The sequence below is a fragment of the Salarias fasciatus genome, chromosome 15 (assembly GCF_902148845.1).
Source record: "Salarias fasciatus chromosome 15, fSalaFa1.1, whole genome shotgun sequence".
NCBI lineage: Eukaryota > Metazoa > Chordata > Actinopteri > Blenniiformes > Blenniidae > Salarias > Salarias fasciatus.
Genome location: NC_043759.1, coordinates 20,080,355 through 20,097,972, shown reverse-complemented (window position 1 = coordinate 20,097,972; position 17,618 = coordinate 20,080,355). Strand labels below are relative to the sequence as shown.

The 17,618-nt window shown below is 42.6% G+C and overlaps 1 protein-coding gene across 4 annotated transcripts in view; it reads right to left on the bottom strand.

The window, feature by feature from the left end:
- The window catches only part of LOC115401948 (MAM domain-containing glycosylphosphatidylinositol anchor protein 2), a 183,010-nt gene that overhangs the window by 109,950 nt on the left and 55,442 nt on the right, over positions 1-17,618 (bottom strand). For all 4 annotated transcript variants that reach the window (XM_030110342.1, XM_030110344.1, XM_030110343.1 and 1 more), the window contains exons 2-3: positions 11,756-11,895; positions 1,889-2,063 (exon numbers count right to left, since the gene is read on the bottom strand). In XM_030110342.1, coding sequence (XP_029966202.1) covers positions 1,889-2,063; positions 11,756-11,895 — 315 coding nt within the window. The remainder of the gene's footprint in view (positions 1-1,888; positions 2,064-11,755; positions 11,896-17,618) is intronic.

Below are 17,618 nucleotides of genomic sequence, written 5' to 3'. Positions count from 1 at the left end.
GATGTTCTTCTGATGATAAAACACAAAAAGAGAGTCAAACAGGGCACAAAGCTGCAGTAAAGCACACCGTTGCCCCTTGAGGCTGAATGCTGCAACAACACCAACTTCTCAGAAATATCAGAGTGTCCCTGAGAAGCAGAAGTGATGCACAAAGCTGAGGACTGTGAATGACTGTCAGTGGATCCTCGATCAATACCAGCATCATCAAACTGTACTTTTAGGTTTTCAGGTAGGGATATTGATTGCATTCCGGTTGTATTAGGCAGATGCTTTTTGGGTAATTGCTGCACCTATGCATCCAGCGTACAGCTGCTCCTCTCAGCTCCTGGTGCCGTCTCCCACTCAGCGAGACCCAGACCGGAGCGGAGCCAAATCACAACACAAAAACAGAGATACTCTGCGCCAATTACGAGGTTGCCTTGAACAAAAGGTTTCCTGTCAATACAAACATTTGTACTAAAAACACTGCGGCTCAAAACACTGGTCTCAATCTCCAGAGGAGAGCGTGGGAGTATAAATCCTAACTACCGTCTAATATAGAGACACCGGCGTTTCATCGCTCGGAAATCCATCACATACAAGACACCGGGATCGTATTTACTGCAAAAAATATTTCCTCCAGTATCTCTCACTTCTCTCTGTGACTAAAAATTGTGTTTGGCAACAAATAAGAGCAGTGAGGTGGTCATTATTTCAAAGATTTTTTCTTTTTTTTTTTCCCCCCTGGTAGCTTGGCATTAAAAAAGCGAGCGGAGATTGAGCACTGAGAAAGAAGCTGTGGTGAAAAATTAAGCAGGCAGCTTAGAGCTCTTTCACAGACTCTAAGCATGCCATTTCAAATGCATCTCTATAGAATTTGTTGAAGCTGCAGAAGACTGAAGAGCTGCACTTACCGCACTCCAACGCATTATTTTATTATTGGATATAAACTCGTGGACAAACAGCCGCATGAGGCGGACGATGTTTGAGGCAAAACAACCAACTCTTGGGCATCTTCAACCACTCACGAGGTGAAACAGGACAATCAATGGACGATCAATAAAGGCAATAAGAGTAAATCACCATTTTCTTTGACGGATGCTAATGAACATTCCCTGTTTGTCGAACAGATACTTTAAAAATAGAGAGGCTGCTCTTACAGTCGATGACTGTGTCAGGATAATAAAAGTGTTTTAGTGTAATTACCATTCTCAGGAACGCTAAAGGGGCCTCTTTGCAAGCAAATAAGTACTTTTCATGTGAAGCAGAAACAAGGGTCACTGCTATTTTAAGCGATAGGTTTCATAAAAGCACATCTGTGTTCCAGCTGTTGTTGGCTTTAACTTTTGTTTCCTTAAATCTAATTAGGGTGAATGCAAATATGCACATACTGCATTTGCTGATGTCCCTGCAGGGAGTTTAAACTACTGAAACAGTAAACTTGTGATGTGTGTATATATGTTGATCTGTGTGTTTGGAGATAAGTGTGCTGGCAGGTTCACTGCAGTGCACTTTATCTCACAGCTAACAGCTGACTCCGTTGCATAATCAGAGAATGGAAACCTTTTTCATGGTCACGGATGTCTGGATTCTGGACTGGAAGAGTATTAAAACGGAGGAAAAGTGACACTATGGCCACTATTTCGCTGTGTAACTCTGGCTGTGATGGCCCCACATTTCTAATCTACCACACTCGGATGACTTTTTAAGAAATATCTCAAAAACTTTAACTCTGGGAAGCTGCGTTTGATCGCTATTTCTTTCCTTCCTGCCTCCTGCAGACACTTTTAGAGTTACCACTTAAGTTCAAATGCTTGTTCTGCCACCCACCATGTGTTTAGTTGATATTTATCCTTGCAGTTTGCGATTTCAAATATCTCTTTGTGAGTTTACTCTGTATAGGACTTACAGTAGACGTCCACCCTGATGGACTTGATGGCCGGAGAGCCCAGGCCGTTCTCAGCCTTGCAGTAGTATCGACCTCCCTGGGTCCTCAGGATCTTTGAGATGTGCAACGTCTCGTTGAACACGCTGGAGTCCTGGAAGCGGTCCGACACGCTGCCGGCTGTCTTTGTCCATCGGATCTGTCGAGAAGAAAAAAAAAAAAAAAAAAACAGGAGGCATGACTTTCCGTCAGCGTTTCGTCTCAAGAGATGAACTTCTGCTCCACGGTGCACAGAAAACACTTCAGGAAGGAAATCAAGAACTTTGTCGAGAAAAAGTTAGGTATGTTATAAACCTACTACGCTGCAGGGACAGTCTACTACATGAACAACAATAACAAAAAAGAGAAGCATAAAAAAAATAAATAAATACAGTCTGGACTGCTTTTCTTTCTCATTTTTCACTCCAGATTTTTTTTTCATGAATTACCATGAAGTGACTCTCCTTTGTATTTTTAATTGGAGGAGCTGATTACTGGATAAAAAGAGATGATGACTTTTGATCTCCAAGGAGGCTTTGAATTAAAACAATTGGCTGATTCAGTATTTCTCCCAAAAAATGACAAATGAACCAATTCTACTGATCCCGATCTTACCATCACAGCCAACACCACTCACTATGATCACCAGAGGACTTAACGGGGCCTGGTTACCATGTTGATTAAGTTAAACTGTGGATTTGTCACTGGAACACACATCAAAACAACATGATGAGCTGACGGGCCACCCAGTGTGGAGTATTGCAAAACCAAAAAAACTTTAGGTAATCTGAGCATTAAGTGTTGGGCTACGCTCTTCATTTGAGGACACTTCTGTATATTTTAAATCCTATGTGTAATTGACAATACTAACAGTGTTCATTCTTGCAAGTAATAAGAAGTGATAAAAGAAGGAGTGAAAATAACTAGGCCAGTGGCTGGCCCATAAACTGTCTCATAAACGTGTCGTTGAACTTAGATTTGTATACGTATTAAGCAGACATGATATATTGAGTTGAGCAGTGACCTTTTCCAGCACTTTCGCCAATAAAACCATAACTAGGAGGCAAAGATCTAATCTAAGCTTCTTCATCAATTTATGGTGTTCACACTGAACTGCAATATGCTAAGCTCATCTTTAGCGATCTCCCGAAGACCCGAAGTTCATGCACGAAAGTAAACAGATGAAGTATTGAGTGTTCCATTTAACTCCGAGCAAAACAAGAAAATGAGCATGTCTCTAAACTCATTAGTCAGACCAATAAGCGGCGGCTGACGAGGAAGCAGAGGTCTTCCAAATTATGATCACATGCATCTAAAAAACATGTAAAAACCAAAGGCCTGTCTAATAATGGGAAGGTTTAACGAGGAGACGAGTCAAAACATTTCCCCAGGCGCATTGTGACTGTGCAGCAGATTAACACTGAGTTAAAGTGTGCCGCAGCGTCACAACACTAGCAGCTCTTTTACAGTCTTCACTTCTGTTAAAGGTGAAATCTCCAACCTGTCAAAATGGAGATCAATGAGGTATTTTAATGTATCGATGCAAATCTTGTATTAAGGCAGAAAAAGTTCTGAAGATCTTCAGAGCAAAACCATCGTCCAAAGTGTCGATGTGATGAGTAGAAGTCTTCCTCAAACTTCCCTCCTCACTCCGGTTCCACACAGCCGACCTCAGCCTGGCCTTCACAGCAGGAGCCCCTTCCTCTAACTGATGAGCCCCAGTTAGCCCGTGGCACTGGGATGTAATGAAAGGTGAAACAGTGCTACTCTCCAACATGAGGTTGTAATTGACTCTCCATCATCTCCCTCTCCTGTCCTCATTAAAGCGTACAGCATGAACAGGTACTGTGACAAGTCTGGCCCGGGGGCCACACGGCCGGATCTACCCGGCATAAGACTCCATTCACTCCCTCATCCTAAGTAAGCCACGGAGCCACACATATCTCTGCCGAGGCAGTGGGAAGCTATGAATTAGGATCCAATATATCCACACCACATGGTGATAGCATCATCCCGGGCACAGATAACATCCCATTTTGCAGAGATAGCATCAGATGGAACAGGGATATCGTTGCATGCAGAGATGGGGATTGGGTGCCATCACAGAGATTGCAGCTGTGCAGCTGTCGCTGTGGGGTTTTAACCACGGCCATTACAGCTCAAGGTTATGACAGCTTGGAGTTTGATCATTTTCTCAATAGACCTGGAAAAGAAAGTAAAAGTGTGGATAACTCTAATGCGACTGTAGGACACTGTTGCCGAGGCGTATTTACAGCTCGGGGGTAGAAAATGACACAGAGAGGAATTCACGCGCTGCAGATGATGAAGTTCATCAGAGGAGTTTCAATTTCTCTGCCGGGCTCGAGGGGTTCCTGAGACAAATTAGCAAAATTGGAACAACACTAACATCACGCTGCTTGTGTCCACTCACTGTATACAGTCTCAAAGTGGATATATTACCATTAAAAAATTAAGAAAAGGCTTCACTCACTCTGTTCAAAACCAACGAGAAACCCCGAGAGAGAAAGAGAACGAGCACTCCACCAAAAAGCCCAAAGTCAGCAGCTGATTGACGGTAAAGCCCCGCTGTTCAAAAATCTGGGGCCCCATTATAACAGCCAGGGGCATCATGAGTTCAGCAAAACAAGCCATAAAGTTAAATAAGTTATAAGCATAAATTAAATGGAGCAAAGTTTCCGCTTTGTGTGTCACCCTCCTACAGTGCTCTGGATTCCCTCATGCAGATACAAAGCGAGCTGGCTTCTGGTGACCTCAGCACAATTCAATATTCTCCCCGCTTATACCCCCAGTCATTTAGTTTGCCTTTTGTGCGAAGAGCTTTGAGTTTTAGGAAAACGCACTATCAATAAGTGCATTGTTAGAGTGACGCTAAGAAGCGGGTATTCAAATACCTCTTTATATTTTCAAAAGCAGAGGGCCCCTGTTTGTTCACCGGGGCAGCAACACTTACATTATTGGCGAGCTCTCAGCGCTCCCCGCGCCCCGAGGCTACTTTCACTCCTCCACTCCTGTGACTATTTTTTTTTCTTCTTTTTTTTTTTTTACATCTGAGCACCTCTGCCCAGGGGGGGGTAGTCCTGAAGTATGCCTGGTGAGAGCAGTTTGACCCTCTTCACTCCTCTCGGTGCAATGCAAATACTCTCCATCTGAGAATAGCTGGTGGATTTGAGTCCTGACTGCCTAGCCAAGGCTTCTTCTTCTGGTGTTTTTTTTTTTTTTTTATTTTTTTGAAGAGGGGGTTGTCTATTTCAGGTGCTTCCTTGATGTATGTACACTGTAACTCATGAGATACCTGCAAGCATACACTGGGAAATAAGTCAAACTGCTTGTAGCTGTTTTATGGCAGGAAAACATTATTCCTCTCGGTGCCTCGTGATACAAGCGTATGTTATTAGCATGACATGTAAATGGAATAAGCTCTTCATCTGCTACAAGGCAATGTTTTTAAAAAAGTCTACATTTTACATGTTATTTATTTATTTTTTTAAACAGCATAAAGACACTTGGCTCCACAGGGAAATATAGAGTGAACACGCAGGAAAAAAGCCGTTCCTTCTAAAAGCAGGCATCCCAAAAGAAAGATCAACATTTGCTTTCATGGATACAGAAGCTGGGCTAGATTAGTAACCCAGTGAAAATCCCAGCAGTGTTTGAGACCACACATGCTGCGATGTCACGGCGAGAGCTAATTAAAATGCGCCCAGTGTCTGTTGTTATGCAGAGATCATATGCCGGAGCACGCGTCTGCGGTGAGTCTCCAGTTATGCCTGCTGTGACGTTCTTTTTTTTTTTTTTTCTCCCCCAATAACAGACTGGTTTCTAATTGCTCACATATTTTCTTCTAGGCACTGGTGCTGGTCTGTGCTAAAGCCACGGTGCAGACAAGTGTGGCTGAGCATGACAATCAAGGCATCAGAAGGAGCAACGGGAGGTCCCGAACACAAATTGAGAGTGCACATGGTCTGCGGGCCTTTATTAGAAAACACCGCCTTTCATAAAAAGTGGACGATCATGAGTGTTGAAGCTTTGATGTCCGAAGGAAACACGCAAAGAAAATTAAAACCTATCACAAGTTATTTGCTTAATGCTGCTGTTCAGATACTGCAGCTTATTTTTTTTTAAATCTATTTATTTAACCTTTCTTTAGCCAGGAAGGTCCCATTGAGAATTAAAAACCTTCAAAAAAAAAGTCAATAAGCACCATCTGTTAAAGACACCGGCACTGCAGGCAAGCTGTCATGGGAGCATCCAAAATGGATCACAAACTCCTGCCGCTCTGGATGAAGGTGGACATCCCAGAGCCCGAGGTCGGCGTGTTTGTAGCCGCTGACCCACGGCGCTGTGAGCCCAATCTGGCAAGCCAATATTTGAAGCAAACAAACAAAAAAATAAATAAATAAAATACAGCAAAAAATTAAAAAAAAGGTGTTTGCAATGCTGGAGCCTGGTACTCTAGCAAAGTAGTGTGGACAGAATGGATGGAGGCCAGGGCGGAGGAGACGGGGGCAGATGGCTCCATCACCGGGGCTCTTTGATGTCTGCTCGCCGCATCAAAGACGATGAACGACGGTGGAGAACAGTGGCCATGAAAATATCAACAGATGAAGCTGCATGTATGAGGGTTCAACTGAAGTAGCAGCGTGATGAAGACAAACGGAAAGTGCTTATGGATCGTAGCTTGCTGTGGGATGAATATCTATTGGTTTGGTATTGATTCACGTATCCTATAATTGCTCGTCAACAATTACGTTCACAGCTAAATCTATAACATGTTGAGGAAAACAGTGATGAAAACATTTATTAAAACCCCTGGAGAGCAGATCAAACTGGTCTAGTATGCTGTGAGCCTTCATTTGTGAGTTATTTTCACAGTTATCTCATCAATATGTTCATTTCTCACCTTACCACATGTTTCATGTTGGAAAATACTCATAATATATTCAAAGAACCTGAGGCAGTTCTATGTAAAGAATGTTACCCATGGGGGAAGAGAAACTACCGTAAAGGGAAGACGTTATGTTTACATGAAAATACCCTTAAACAGCATCTATTGTGTGTGAGACATTAACAATTATGTATATGAAATGTGGATAAATGTGTGTTACTGGGCGTCGAGTGTGTTCCTGCTAAAGGTTACCAGTGAACTACAGGGGGTTGTATTGTTCCAAGAGGGGTAGCTGTGTACAAAAAAAAAAGCCTTTTCCTTGAGTCAGGTGTTAATTAGTGTTTTTTTTTCATCTTCTTCTTGCATTCAAATCAACCACTTGGGAAAAGCCCATGTTCAGTGCTAAATACTAAATGAAAGGTGAGGTGAACTGAGTGGAGAGAACAACTCTGTGCCTTTAAGCGCTCAAGTCAAAGCACCGTTGTGTTCAAATACAATCGTAAAGGAGCTGCAGAACATTAATCTTGTTTTCAGGCATGAATCGAACACCTTTAGTGATTACTGTTGTTGACGGAATCTGAGTTTGTTAACTAGTTTTTAGAAAACAGAATCAAACAACGGTCAGAAAATGAACCAGTTACACTATATAAGGAGATATTGTGTCCTTTTTTGAAAAAAACAAAATCAACATAAGAATTCAATGCGATTGTTATTTTTTTGTCATTTTGTCTTAAATTTTTTGTATCTGAATATAAAATTAGAACTGAAAATCAATTGAGCAGGTCTAAACGTGTTAATCACGCAATATTTTCGAAATGATGAATTATTTCATATTCAAAAATTACATCATTTGGAATTTGAAAACAGCGTGCGTGCACAGTGCATGGAAACCTGATTCATCACAGTTCAGTCTGCTCTTTTCAAAACGTATATGGCGCGTGTTGTTATCCAGTCTGGAATGAATAAGTCCTCTCAATAATTGACAACCCCCGCATGATGCATCTATGGCAAGTTCACCTAATTGGCCTCTAATCCTGCCAGATGCGAGCGGAATTCTTCTCCCTGCACCTTGAAATGCCAAACCCGGGAGGCAGCGGGGGGAAAAGCACACGCAGTATTACAGTATTACATGGTCTGCCAGTGACTGACAGCGACATATATTTATTTGACAATTAAATGGGAAGGAAGAGAAATGTTACTGCTGTGTGTGTGTGTGTGTGTGTGTGTGTGTGCGTGCGTGCATGTGTGTGTATTATTAGAAAGCTTGTGTTTTTCCTCTGAGGTAGGTGGGCGGATGGCACAGGGCTGACAGAGAGGCCCACTGTGAGGAGGCTGCTGCCTGGTTGGACACGATCCAAAGACTCCCATCAGTGGGAAGGCCTGAGGGGACGTCTGTGTAATTTAAGAAGTGTGCATATTGATGGACATGCAAAGAATTAAACCGGAGAGAAATTGCCAACCGTGGCCCCATTTACTCGGCGGTTGGTCCTTTGTGGCGCCACACTTGGCATGACACCCCGTTCGATCTGAGTATTATCCCAGGAGCGAGCAGCGCTCAAAGTCGGAGAAAGAGACTGAAATCTGGACAATGATGAGGGGAAAAAAGCAATTTTGCGATTTGCTAATGCAGAACTAATTGAAGCCGTTTACAGTGATCAAGTAGTCCGACTTGGCCCCCTGTGATACTGCGGCCAGATGGTGAGAGCGGTTTAAGTTACTTTACGGAGGCTTTTCTAAAAAGGATGCAGACAGGGGAAACTATTCTCCCATGAATTGATCGGGGTATGGCCTGTGGGGGCTTGTCTGACCTATCAATGTCAATGTACTACTCACTTGTCCTCACTGATACTTTTGGCTGGAACTCAAGGGGAAGGTCTGTCCCCAAGAGACGGGAGTTACACCATCAATCGACCGAACGGTGTACCACTGAATAATGAAGCTGAACCATCTCAAAACGGAGTGAAGATATTTCACAAAATCCCCCTCGAATCATATATTCAGTCCATCATACAAGGTACAATCACAGAGTTCTAGGACACACACCATCATGTCATCGTAGAGATGTGTGTTTGGTACCTGAATATGTAGAATCATGTCTCTTTCTATTTCCCAACCCTGATAGCATGGACCTCCGGACTGCCTTCTTTCCTCCAACGGTCCAACAATCGTGCGTTTGCCATTAACTTGCCCATGAGATGAAAACTTGAGAGTCTGTGAGTCTCTTTGTGCTTTGCCCTGTGATGGACTCGCAAACTACCTGGGATGTAAAACGGATTTGTCCGTCGTCGGCTGGGATTGGCTCCAGCACCTCGTGACCCTGAATTGAATAAAGCGGAATAACAGATGGACGGAGCATAGATCGATACAGATACTGGAATAAACCCAATTCCCAGGTTTGTGTGTTTGTTTATGTGAAGGGAGAAAGTGGAACCTGATCTGATAATCACACGCCCTCAGAGATTTACTACTGCCTTGCCAATAGTGGCTGAGACTGAGCAATGTCAAGCTTTAAAGTGGCAGATCCTTACAGCTCAATAAGATTCTCATTGCAGGTTAAAAATGAAGGAATGATGTTATCAATGAACTTAAATCAAATAATTAAAATAAACAGATTTCCTTACTGAGGGTCAGACTGCTATAAGAAAAAGATGAGGAGCAAGTTCGTCCAAATGGCACATACAGTATTTTTACGAGAAATTATGGACGAAACATAAGTATAATCATTCTGAATAAAACACTTGTTCCAAAGATGCTCGTTCAACATTGTTCTCAGAACAGTGCTTCCACATGCAGATGAGGAGTTATTGTTGGAGTCAGGATGTGTGCACGACTGGTGTATTTTTGGGCTGCTGTGCATAATTTTAACAAGTAAAATGTGTCAAGAAGACACATGCAGGTCGGACATTTTTCCCCTGGTGAGCCGGGATGTAAAGACAAAGCTGTCCCTGGACTGTGTGGTTTTTATGTTTGTGGCAATGTATACGAACAGACGATTGTCTGAAACACATATCTGTAAGAACACGACGCGGTGTCAACATTTTTGGGTGAAGGTGTCCCCATGTATGCCTGCTTTCTCATTTAAATGTTTCAATGACTGCAGTAAAAAAGACTAGTTGTGTAGCGGTGCAATTTCACAGAAACTAATCTATTGTTCTTTTTTTTTTTTTGTATTTCTTTTTTATTGGGTGGGGAGGGGGTCACGAAGCCCTGAAACTGGTTGTGTTTGTGTTTGTGTGTGTGTGTGTGTGAGAGAGCAACATGTTTTGGCTGAGATTCATACTGAAAAAAGATAAACACCAAAACAAAGCAAGATAAACTGTCACATCTGCAGGACACAAATCCTGCTTCGGTAGTTCCATTGAAAATGTGGAAAACAAATACCCAGCTATTATGCGGAATGGAAAAAAAAAATCAAAAAGCCTGATTAATTTTGGTTATCCGACGATAATAAAAGTAAACTTAATGATCAAGAGATGACAAATTGAAAACGAATTACAACCTTAGCAAACAGTGATTACTTTTTCCTCCGCATATGCGCTTTAAAAGAAGAAGAAAACTCGAGTCAATTAAAATCTGGGACTTTTGAGCAAAGGAAAAAAAAAATCTGAAACGCATTGTGAGGATTAATATTTAATTCCAGTGAAAAGAGGAGCTGTTATGGCTGAATTACCTCGACAGTCTGTTTCCCGTGAGGTCAAATGGCCTTGAGGGTTTTTTTTTTTTTTTTTTCCTTTTTAGTAACATCTCCGAATCCACAGGGTCCACTGCCACCCCAGATAACCTGAGCGTGAGCACGCGCTGCCCGCCGGTGCCACGCCACGACGCCACGACCGGAGGGGGGTGTCGGAGCTGACACATCCCGGAGTCCGGGGAGACGGCGGAGAGCCCGGCTGTGCCAGGGGATCTGCGTGAGTCTCATAATGACTCGGTTTCAAAGGAGATCCTGCCTCTCCTGCCATCGCCATGCTGAGCTTTTGATCTCCCACTCTTCTCACCCCCCCGCCTCCTCTCACTCCACTCTGCTTTTCAAAAAAAAAAAAATCCTAATTAAGAGGAAAGACGGAGAGGATGATTGCAAAGTTGTTCCCTCCAGACGACGGGACGAGATGAACGGTGTGTCAGAAACCCGCTAATTTAAGGGGCCTCACCTTTTCAATTGAAATATAAAAATCAATGTGCTCTTTTGCCTCGGCATGCGCAGGCCAAGTGTACAAACTAAGGTGTCTGTCTATTGATCAAAGGGGGCATTATATTAATTAATGGATGTGAGCTCAGTGCTTCCCAGCAATAGTGTGCTGAATTTCATTTTCATGTGCGCTATCAAGGAAACTGAAATCAACACGCGGGAAAAGGTTAAGAAGGTTAGTGTGCGCAAATCCTGGCAGGCCATCGACCAAGAGTGGCATAACTGACATGCCTGCTAAGATTTAATGAGTGTGTTTTCTCTCAACTAGAAAATGAGGCTTTTATTACCTTCATTTGAATATTACTAAAGATTTGGATGCTGAAAACGGGGATCTTAAAGGCAGAACAAAAACATTTTTTTTTTTTACTTTTTAACAAAAACTGATTTATTTTTTTTTAATTAGACCATGACAATAAACACATGTGAGAAAATCATTTTCTTTTTTTTCTTCCCACCGGATGCTGACACTCTCTCGTGCATCTAAATGACCTGGAGTCTCTCGCCGAGGCCTGTTTCTCTCTCATTACTTTTTGTTTTGGCAGATGTTTCCGCCGTCCTGTTTCCGCATTCTCATTAGACTTGGCAGCTTTCATTATCAACATGCAGGCTGCACAGTGCAACCTAAACCATCAATAATTAAAGGATTAAACTTTTAAGCTGGTTTAGTGCAGAGGTACGTGGTGTGCCACTTGGAAGCCGAGACGGGCTGAAACATCAGTCTTTGTCCTGGTTTTCTGCGTCGCGGTGCTTAAATTCTCACCTGTGGTCGAGGGTGGCCCGTCACCAGACAGGTGAGCTCCAGGGTCTCCCCCTCTCTGATGGTGTAGACCCGCTCCGTGTGCCTCTCCTCCTCAACGTTGCATGCATGCCCTGAGTGTATAATGCGGACAGACGGAGGTGCTGCGGAGGAAAGAAAGAAAAGCGCGTTAGCATTTCCCACCATTTCTGAAGGAATGAGGAGTTGAGCACTGTAGATGGGGTATTGATTATACGGTCGTCTCACTTAAAACAAGGCTGGTCCAAAGGTTTGTGCGCACAATTACACTGCATCCAACACAGCACACATATAACTGAAGATATTGTAGAGGAATAAAACTGCAAAAAGAACTGACACTCGATTTGACTTTCAAGGCATTACCTTCAGCTTTGTTCCTTTAAAAACCAATACTGTGTCAAGCACAACTTGGGGGAAAGTTAATTTAATAAGGTAGCACACAACCTTTTAGTGTGTGTTACCTTATTATTATTTCGATTTGTAATGCGGGAAACTTGTGTCAATAGCACATTTACAGTCATCCATCTATGTGACGTCGCCATTCCCTCACTGTGGCTACATGGTGAAAAAACCCAGAAAGACCCCAAACCAGAGATATTGTCCCTTCAATATGGTCTGAAACAAAACCTGTGTTTTATAGCTTTAATTTGGCATAAAGATATTTCACTTAACATATTTTATCGCATAAGTCCAGAGTGTCAAAAACACTGTAGCTCAACTGCTACGTTCAGCCTAATTCCATCCTGAGTGAGCCGAACTGAAAAAACAATGTCAAAATAATCTTTAATTTAAAACTATAAAGTTTTTCTTTCTTTTGGTGCAGAGTATACGTCTATATTTCCGTAAAACCAAACAATAACTAATGAAAATGATTACAATCTCAATATAAAGCCAACTTTAATGAAATCTTCCAGTGAAAAACAGTGAAACGTCAAAACATCTCCTCCTATAGCTGCTGCATTATGCATGTGTTCACTAATCTTACACTGACAGCACGGCTGTGGAGCGAGTTTGAAAGCAATGAGGTAACTTTGTTTCATGGCAGCACCAAAGTTATCTCCGCTCAGGTCTCAGTGTCGTGTTGTGTCTGCTACTCTTAACAAATTTTCTCAAAAATCTATGTGCCATTTGCTTGGTGGTTTAGCAGGGTCGATTAGACTCTCTTGCGGGCCTATTTTTGGCCCACGGGCCTCATGTTTGACATTCCTGACTTGCTGCTTTGCATAATCCGCCACATTCGCCCGTCCATTTAAACCACTACCGTACAAATGACGAGGCTGATGGGGAGCTCAATCCACCGTACTCAACCAACTGCGCCGCAGCCTCCATTACTTACAGTAATACGTATCAAAACATCTCAAGTAACGAGGCACATCTTTCATTCCTGAAATGAATTTCTCAATCATCCCTTTATTTATGCGTGCATTCTCTTGCCGGTAAAGTTGTTGTCCTGAGAGCTGTACTAATGATCAGTCATTTGAAATGCTAATTTCCCTTCCTTGTAAAGTACATGGATGTAATGTTGGGTTTTAATGAAATGGGTGAGATCAATAACAAAGCAGAGTGGGGCTATTATTCACTTGATGCTATAGAGTTGTATTGCGACTCTGAAAGAGAAAGCATGTGGCTTGTGCATTGTTTCCTTTCTTACTTTTGTTCTTCTTCTTCAATTCAGATCAATATTTGACCCGATGGCCGATCACAGCATTGACAGATTCGTGATTTGAATTTAGCAGATTTTTATTTTGATCTGACAGCAGATCTTGGAACTAATCTTAGAAACTCTGGCTCCTCCTGTTCCTCTCGTCCCTGTTGACAAATATCTGAGTAAATTTCACAACGCGCTGTAATTGCATGCCAGAAGGGTTTAATAAAAATGTAATCTAAAGTTTATTTCACATCAAAATGAAGAAGAAGGAGTCGAAGAAGGAGTGACTCGCTACAGCAGAAGATACAATATAAGTAAATGTCTTCTGGCAATTTTTATATGATTTCAGAAAATCCTAATATTAATTTAAAACTGTCAGTAGACATGAGGATTTTTTTTTCCAATTAAACTGCTGTGTATCTCATTTTGCAGAGGGAAAAACCACTTCAGCTCAGAGCTTTAATAAATCAGGCAAGTGGAAATAAAGTCAACATGTAGCATTACAGGCATGTTTCTAAGACCACAACGTTCTCAATTAAAAACTAAAACTTCTGTTACATCTTCACACGACAACAGTGTTTGTTTGTCCAGAAGAATATCTGTGTGGTTGCTGTGGTTAGTGTTTATAACATATTTCTGTCTGCAGCATGTGTGTGTGTGTGTGTGTGTGTGTGTGTGTAAGTGTGTGTGGTTTCATTACAAATATAAGCAACAGCACCCACGAGTGGCCCAACATGAAAACCATATTGGTTCCGTCTTTTCTGACATTTCCATGAAAACAGTCCTGGTTTCCAAAAAGTCGCTTTTCCACTCACTACGCGGTGTAAACGGAGCCTAAAAGAGTTATTCTCCTTCTGTGCAGCGCCACACTGGAAACCCCCCCAGAGATGGCAACGGGACCTCCAAAATTTCTTTTTCAAAACTGGATTAGCTTATATTGGAAAAACCACAGTAAATGCGGAAAAACTGGCTATTGTATAGTGCTGTGTTTGAATGTTTGTGGGACTGAGTGCGTCCTCCATTATTTGGCTTCACTCTAATGCTGAAAGAACGGAGGCACCGTGGGGGTTTGCGGCCTCTCTTTGAGGAGAAAGGTTTGGGAACCGCCGCTCTGAGCCACTCACATCCGTCTGTTTACTGCAGTAGTCACTGCATTGGTGTGTCTTTCCACCACTTAGTCCAATCTTGTGAGACAGTGATGGCATTTTAATCCGTCCACACGCTAATGGACAGCGGAGCAAGTGGGGCAGTGGGGGTCAAACTGAACAAGTTCAGCCACGAAAAAAAAAAAGAAAAGAAAAGACAAGAAAAGTTCACTTTCACTCAGCTGTGAAAATACAGTTGCCTGCAGCCGACCCCTGACAATACCAGCATCTGTTAAGCGGGTTTTTCCTCTCCAACCTACATGATTAGCGAAGAGGTTTGGGATGAGATGATTTAGAGAGCGGATACGGAATGTGATTAGTAGGAGGAGGAGGACAAAATGGTGAAGGAGAAGAAGAAGAGGAAGAAGAAGAAAAAAAAAAACACGAAGCAGAAATCACGGGGAGTTGCAGGCTGGAGCGGGGCTTTCATGTTGGAGGAGCGGCTTCCTGTGTGGGCCTCTCTCGGCAGAGCCGGCCCCGGCAGCAGTTCTGCTTCCATCCAGCCTGCAATGCTAATGAGCGCAGCGACACTCCTCCCTATTGCTGCACTGGGAGTCTCAGCCACAGTGTATCCTTTGCCACGCACTAACCACTCGTCCCTCCCTGATAGCGGCCATGCTGTTTGTCTCACTCTGCTTGTTAGCTTAATGCTCGCCCTGCCTGTCGCAATGTGGGACGGACTGATGAACACTCGCACAGATGCTAACCAGCTACTCATAAAGCGTTGGTGGACTGCTCTTGCTCTTAGCTTTCATTGTCTCCCTCCCTCCATTTGGAGATGAATACACTGGTGGTGTATTCCATAGGGGGGGATAAGGGCCTGAGAAATAGGCTCAGTGTAAGGGAGCTTCACGCAAGGCTGCCACTTAAAACAAAAAAGGCTTAGAAACAAGACCCCAGGGCACTACCCGAACAAAGTGCTAATGCCATTTACTCCAATGAGCCAGTATCTGAGCAGCGCACTATCATTCCTGGAGGAAAGTAGGGAAACACACGTAATTAATGATCTTCAACTGCTTTTTCCAGCTACCGCACCGGCCACATACATACGTTCACATAAACACACAATCCCTCTTCGCGCTGACAACACAAAGCTCACAGCCACAAAAGCAAATAACCCCCTCCTGAGTGTGCATAACGAGCACGGCAATGTTCTAATAGTCATACATATCTTTGCATAGCTAGAACCTGCTCGTTCAAATCGTTTGGCCCAAAGCATGAACTGAAATCACTGTCATTACTGCATAATTTTTCAGCGTATTTAGCCTGTAAGAAACCACCCTGTAATCTACAGAGAGTAGCTGCGCATGAGATATTCAGAAAACACATCGAAGAATGGACAATGACGCATTAATGCGATGGGATTTAAGGCCGGTGCTTTATAAAATGAGATGTGGACGGGCTGACAGGTCCGAGATGAAAGATGTCCCGGTTGAAGGGATCCGGGTGATAGACAATGCTTTGAACACATCACAGCAGAGCGGAAATGACTGGCTATATCCTTTACATCACCGCGATATATCCCATACAACTTCATTATATAGACAAGGATGATGTCTTCTGCAGTGAAACTGTTCCGGTGTAATTGAGCTGTCTGTTAACCTTTACAACCTTTCAATCCCGTCTCACTTCTGGCACGCCGCATATGGCGGAGGAACCAACTACTTTTACATTCAAACCGGTGATTTAGAGTTGCTCAATTAAAATGCAACAGGCTGAACAAGTCCTTCACAGATCAATTTATCCTGTTAACCAAGGTCAGCGTGCAGCTTGTTGAACGTGATATATTTAACAGCAGGTTTAATCTGGAATCACTCTATAAAAGAAATCAGCTTCACTCTGAACAGGTCGCCAGTCCATCACAGGGCAAAACACACAGAAACAGACAATCACACACACTCACAGTCACACCCACAGACAATTTTTAAGTTGCACGTTTTTTGATTGAGGAAAAAAAAAAATCCACCAATGCAAAGAGGCAACATGCAAACTCCACACAGAATATGGACTGAAGACGTCATGTAAACGGGGCCTAAATACTACAGTACAAAGGCTTTAAACAGAAAACACTGATCCATATCTTCCTCTGGTATTCATGAATAAATAAAACCAAAAACCTCCAATCCACAAATGCAATATTTTTCTTGACTATCACAGTGTAAATTATGCGTTATGGAATGATCTGGACGAGACTGGATTTTTGAAAATATTGAAAAGTTGATTGAACATCCAGCTGGTAATACTCTTCATCCTGTAATTATTACTGCTACACTATGAGAGAGAGCGCCCCCCCCCCCCCTTTTTTTTTTCTTATGAGTGTTCTCACAGAGGGATCCTATTAAGCAATCATGCCTCATCTTTTCTCCTCAAACTGTGATTTCTGCTGCATATGAAAACAGCGGGGAAGGGGTTTTAGGCTTTCAGGTCTTAATAAATGGATTCTCACTTTAGTCTCGAAATTGACTTGTTTTTTTTCTCGAGAGTGTGAGTGTGAGCATCTCTGTAGAACACTTTCTGAACACTTTTGGTGGTCCTGCTCCTCTTCTGCAGAATCAACTGTCAAGTCAAAGTTAAAATACAAATTATACTGATTTGTGAGAGCCACTATTTGTTTACGGTTTATCTCGAAAAGCTGATTTTACTTCCAGAGACATAATCAAAACTCCGGTTTACACCGAGGCACCCTTTCGTATTTCGCTGCAAGGTTACATCTCCCTAGAGCCAAATAAAAAGCTGTTAAATTAGAGCGTGATCATGTGTGTTGAGCTGGAGAGTTGAGGTCATCTGGAAGCAATGAGCTGAAGAAACTGATCTGCTGGTGGCAGATTTCGACTGTAATTAAATGGGTTTTTTTTTTTTTCTGATCTTGATTTTCTTTTTCTTAATTTGCCATTTGGGGGAACTGGCATTGGTATCAGAAGCACATCTGCCACTCACACTGATGTGAATGCAAAACAGCAGAGGGAAAAACGATCAATGCTTAAATATTGAGCGAGCCCTTACAGTCAAATGATTGCCGAGTTGTTTTCTGAAAAATGCTTGTTTATTTGCTCGA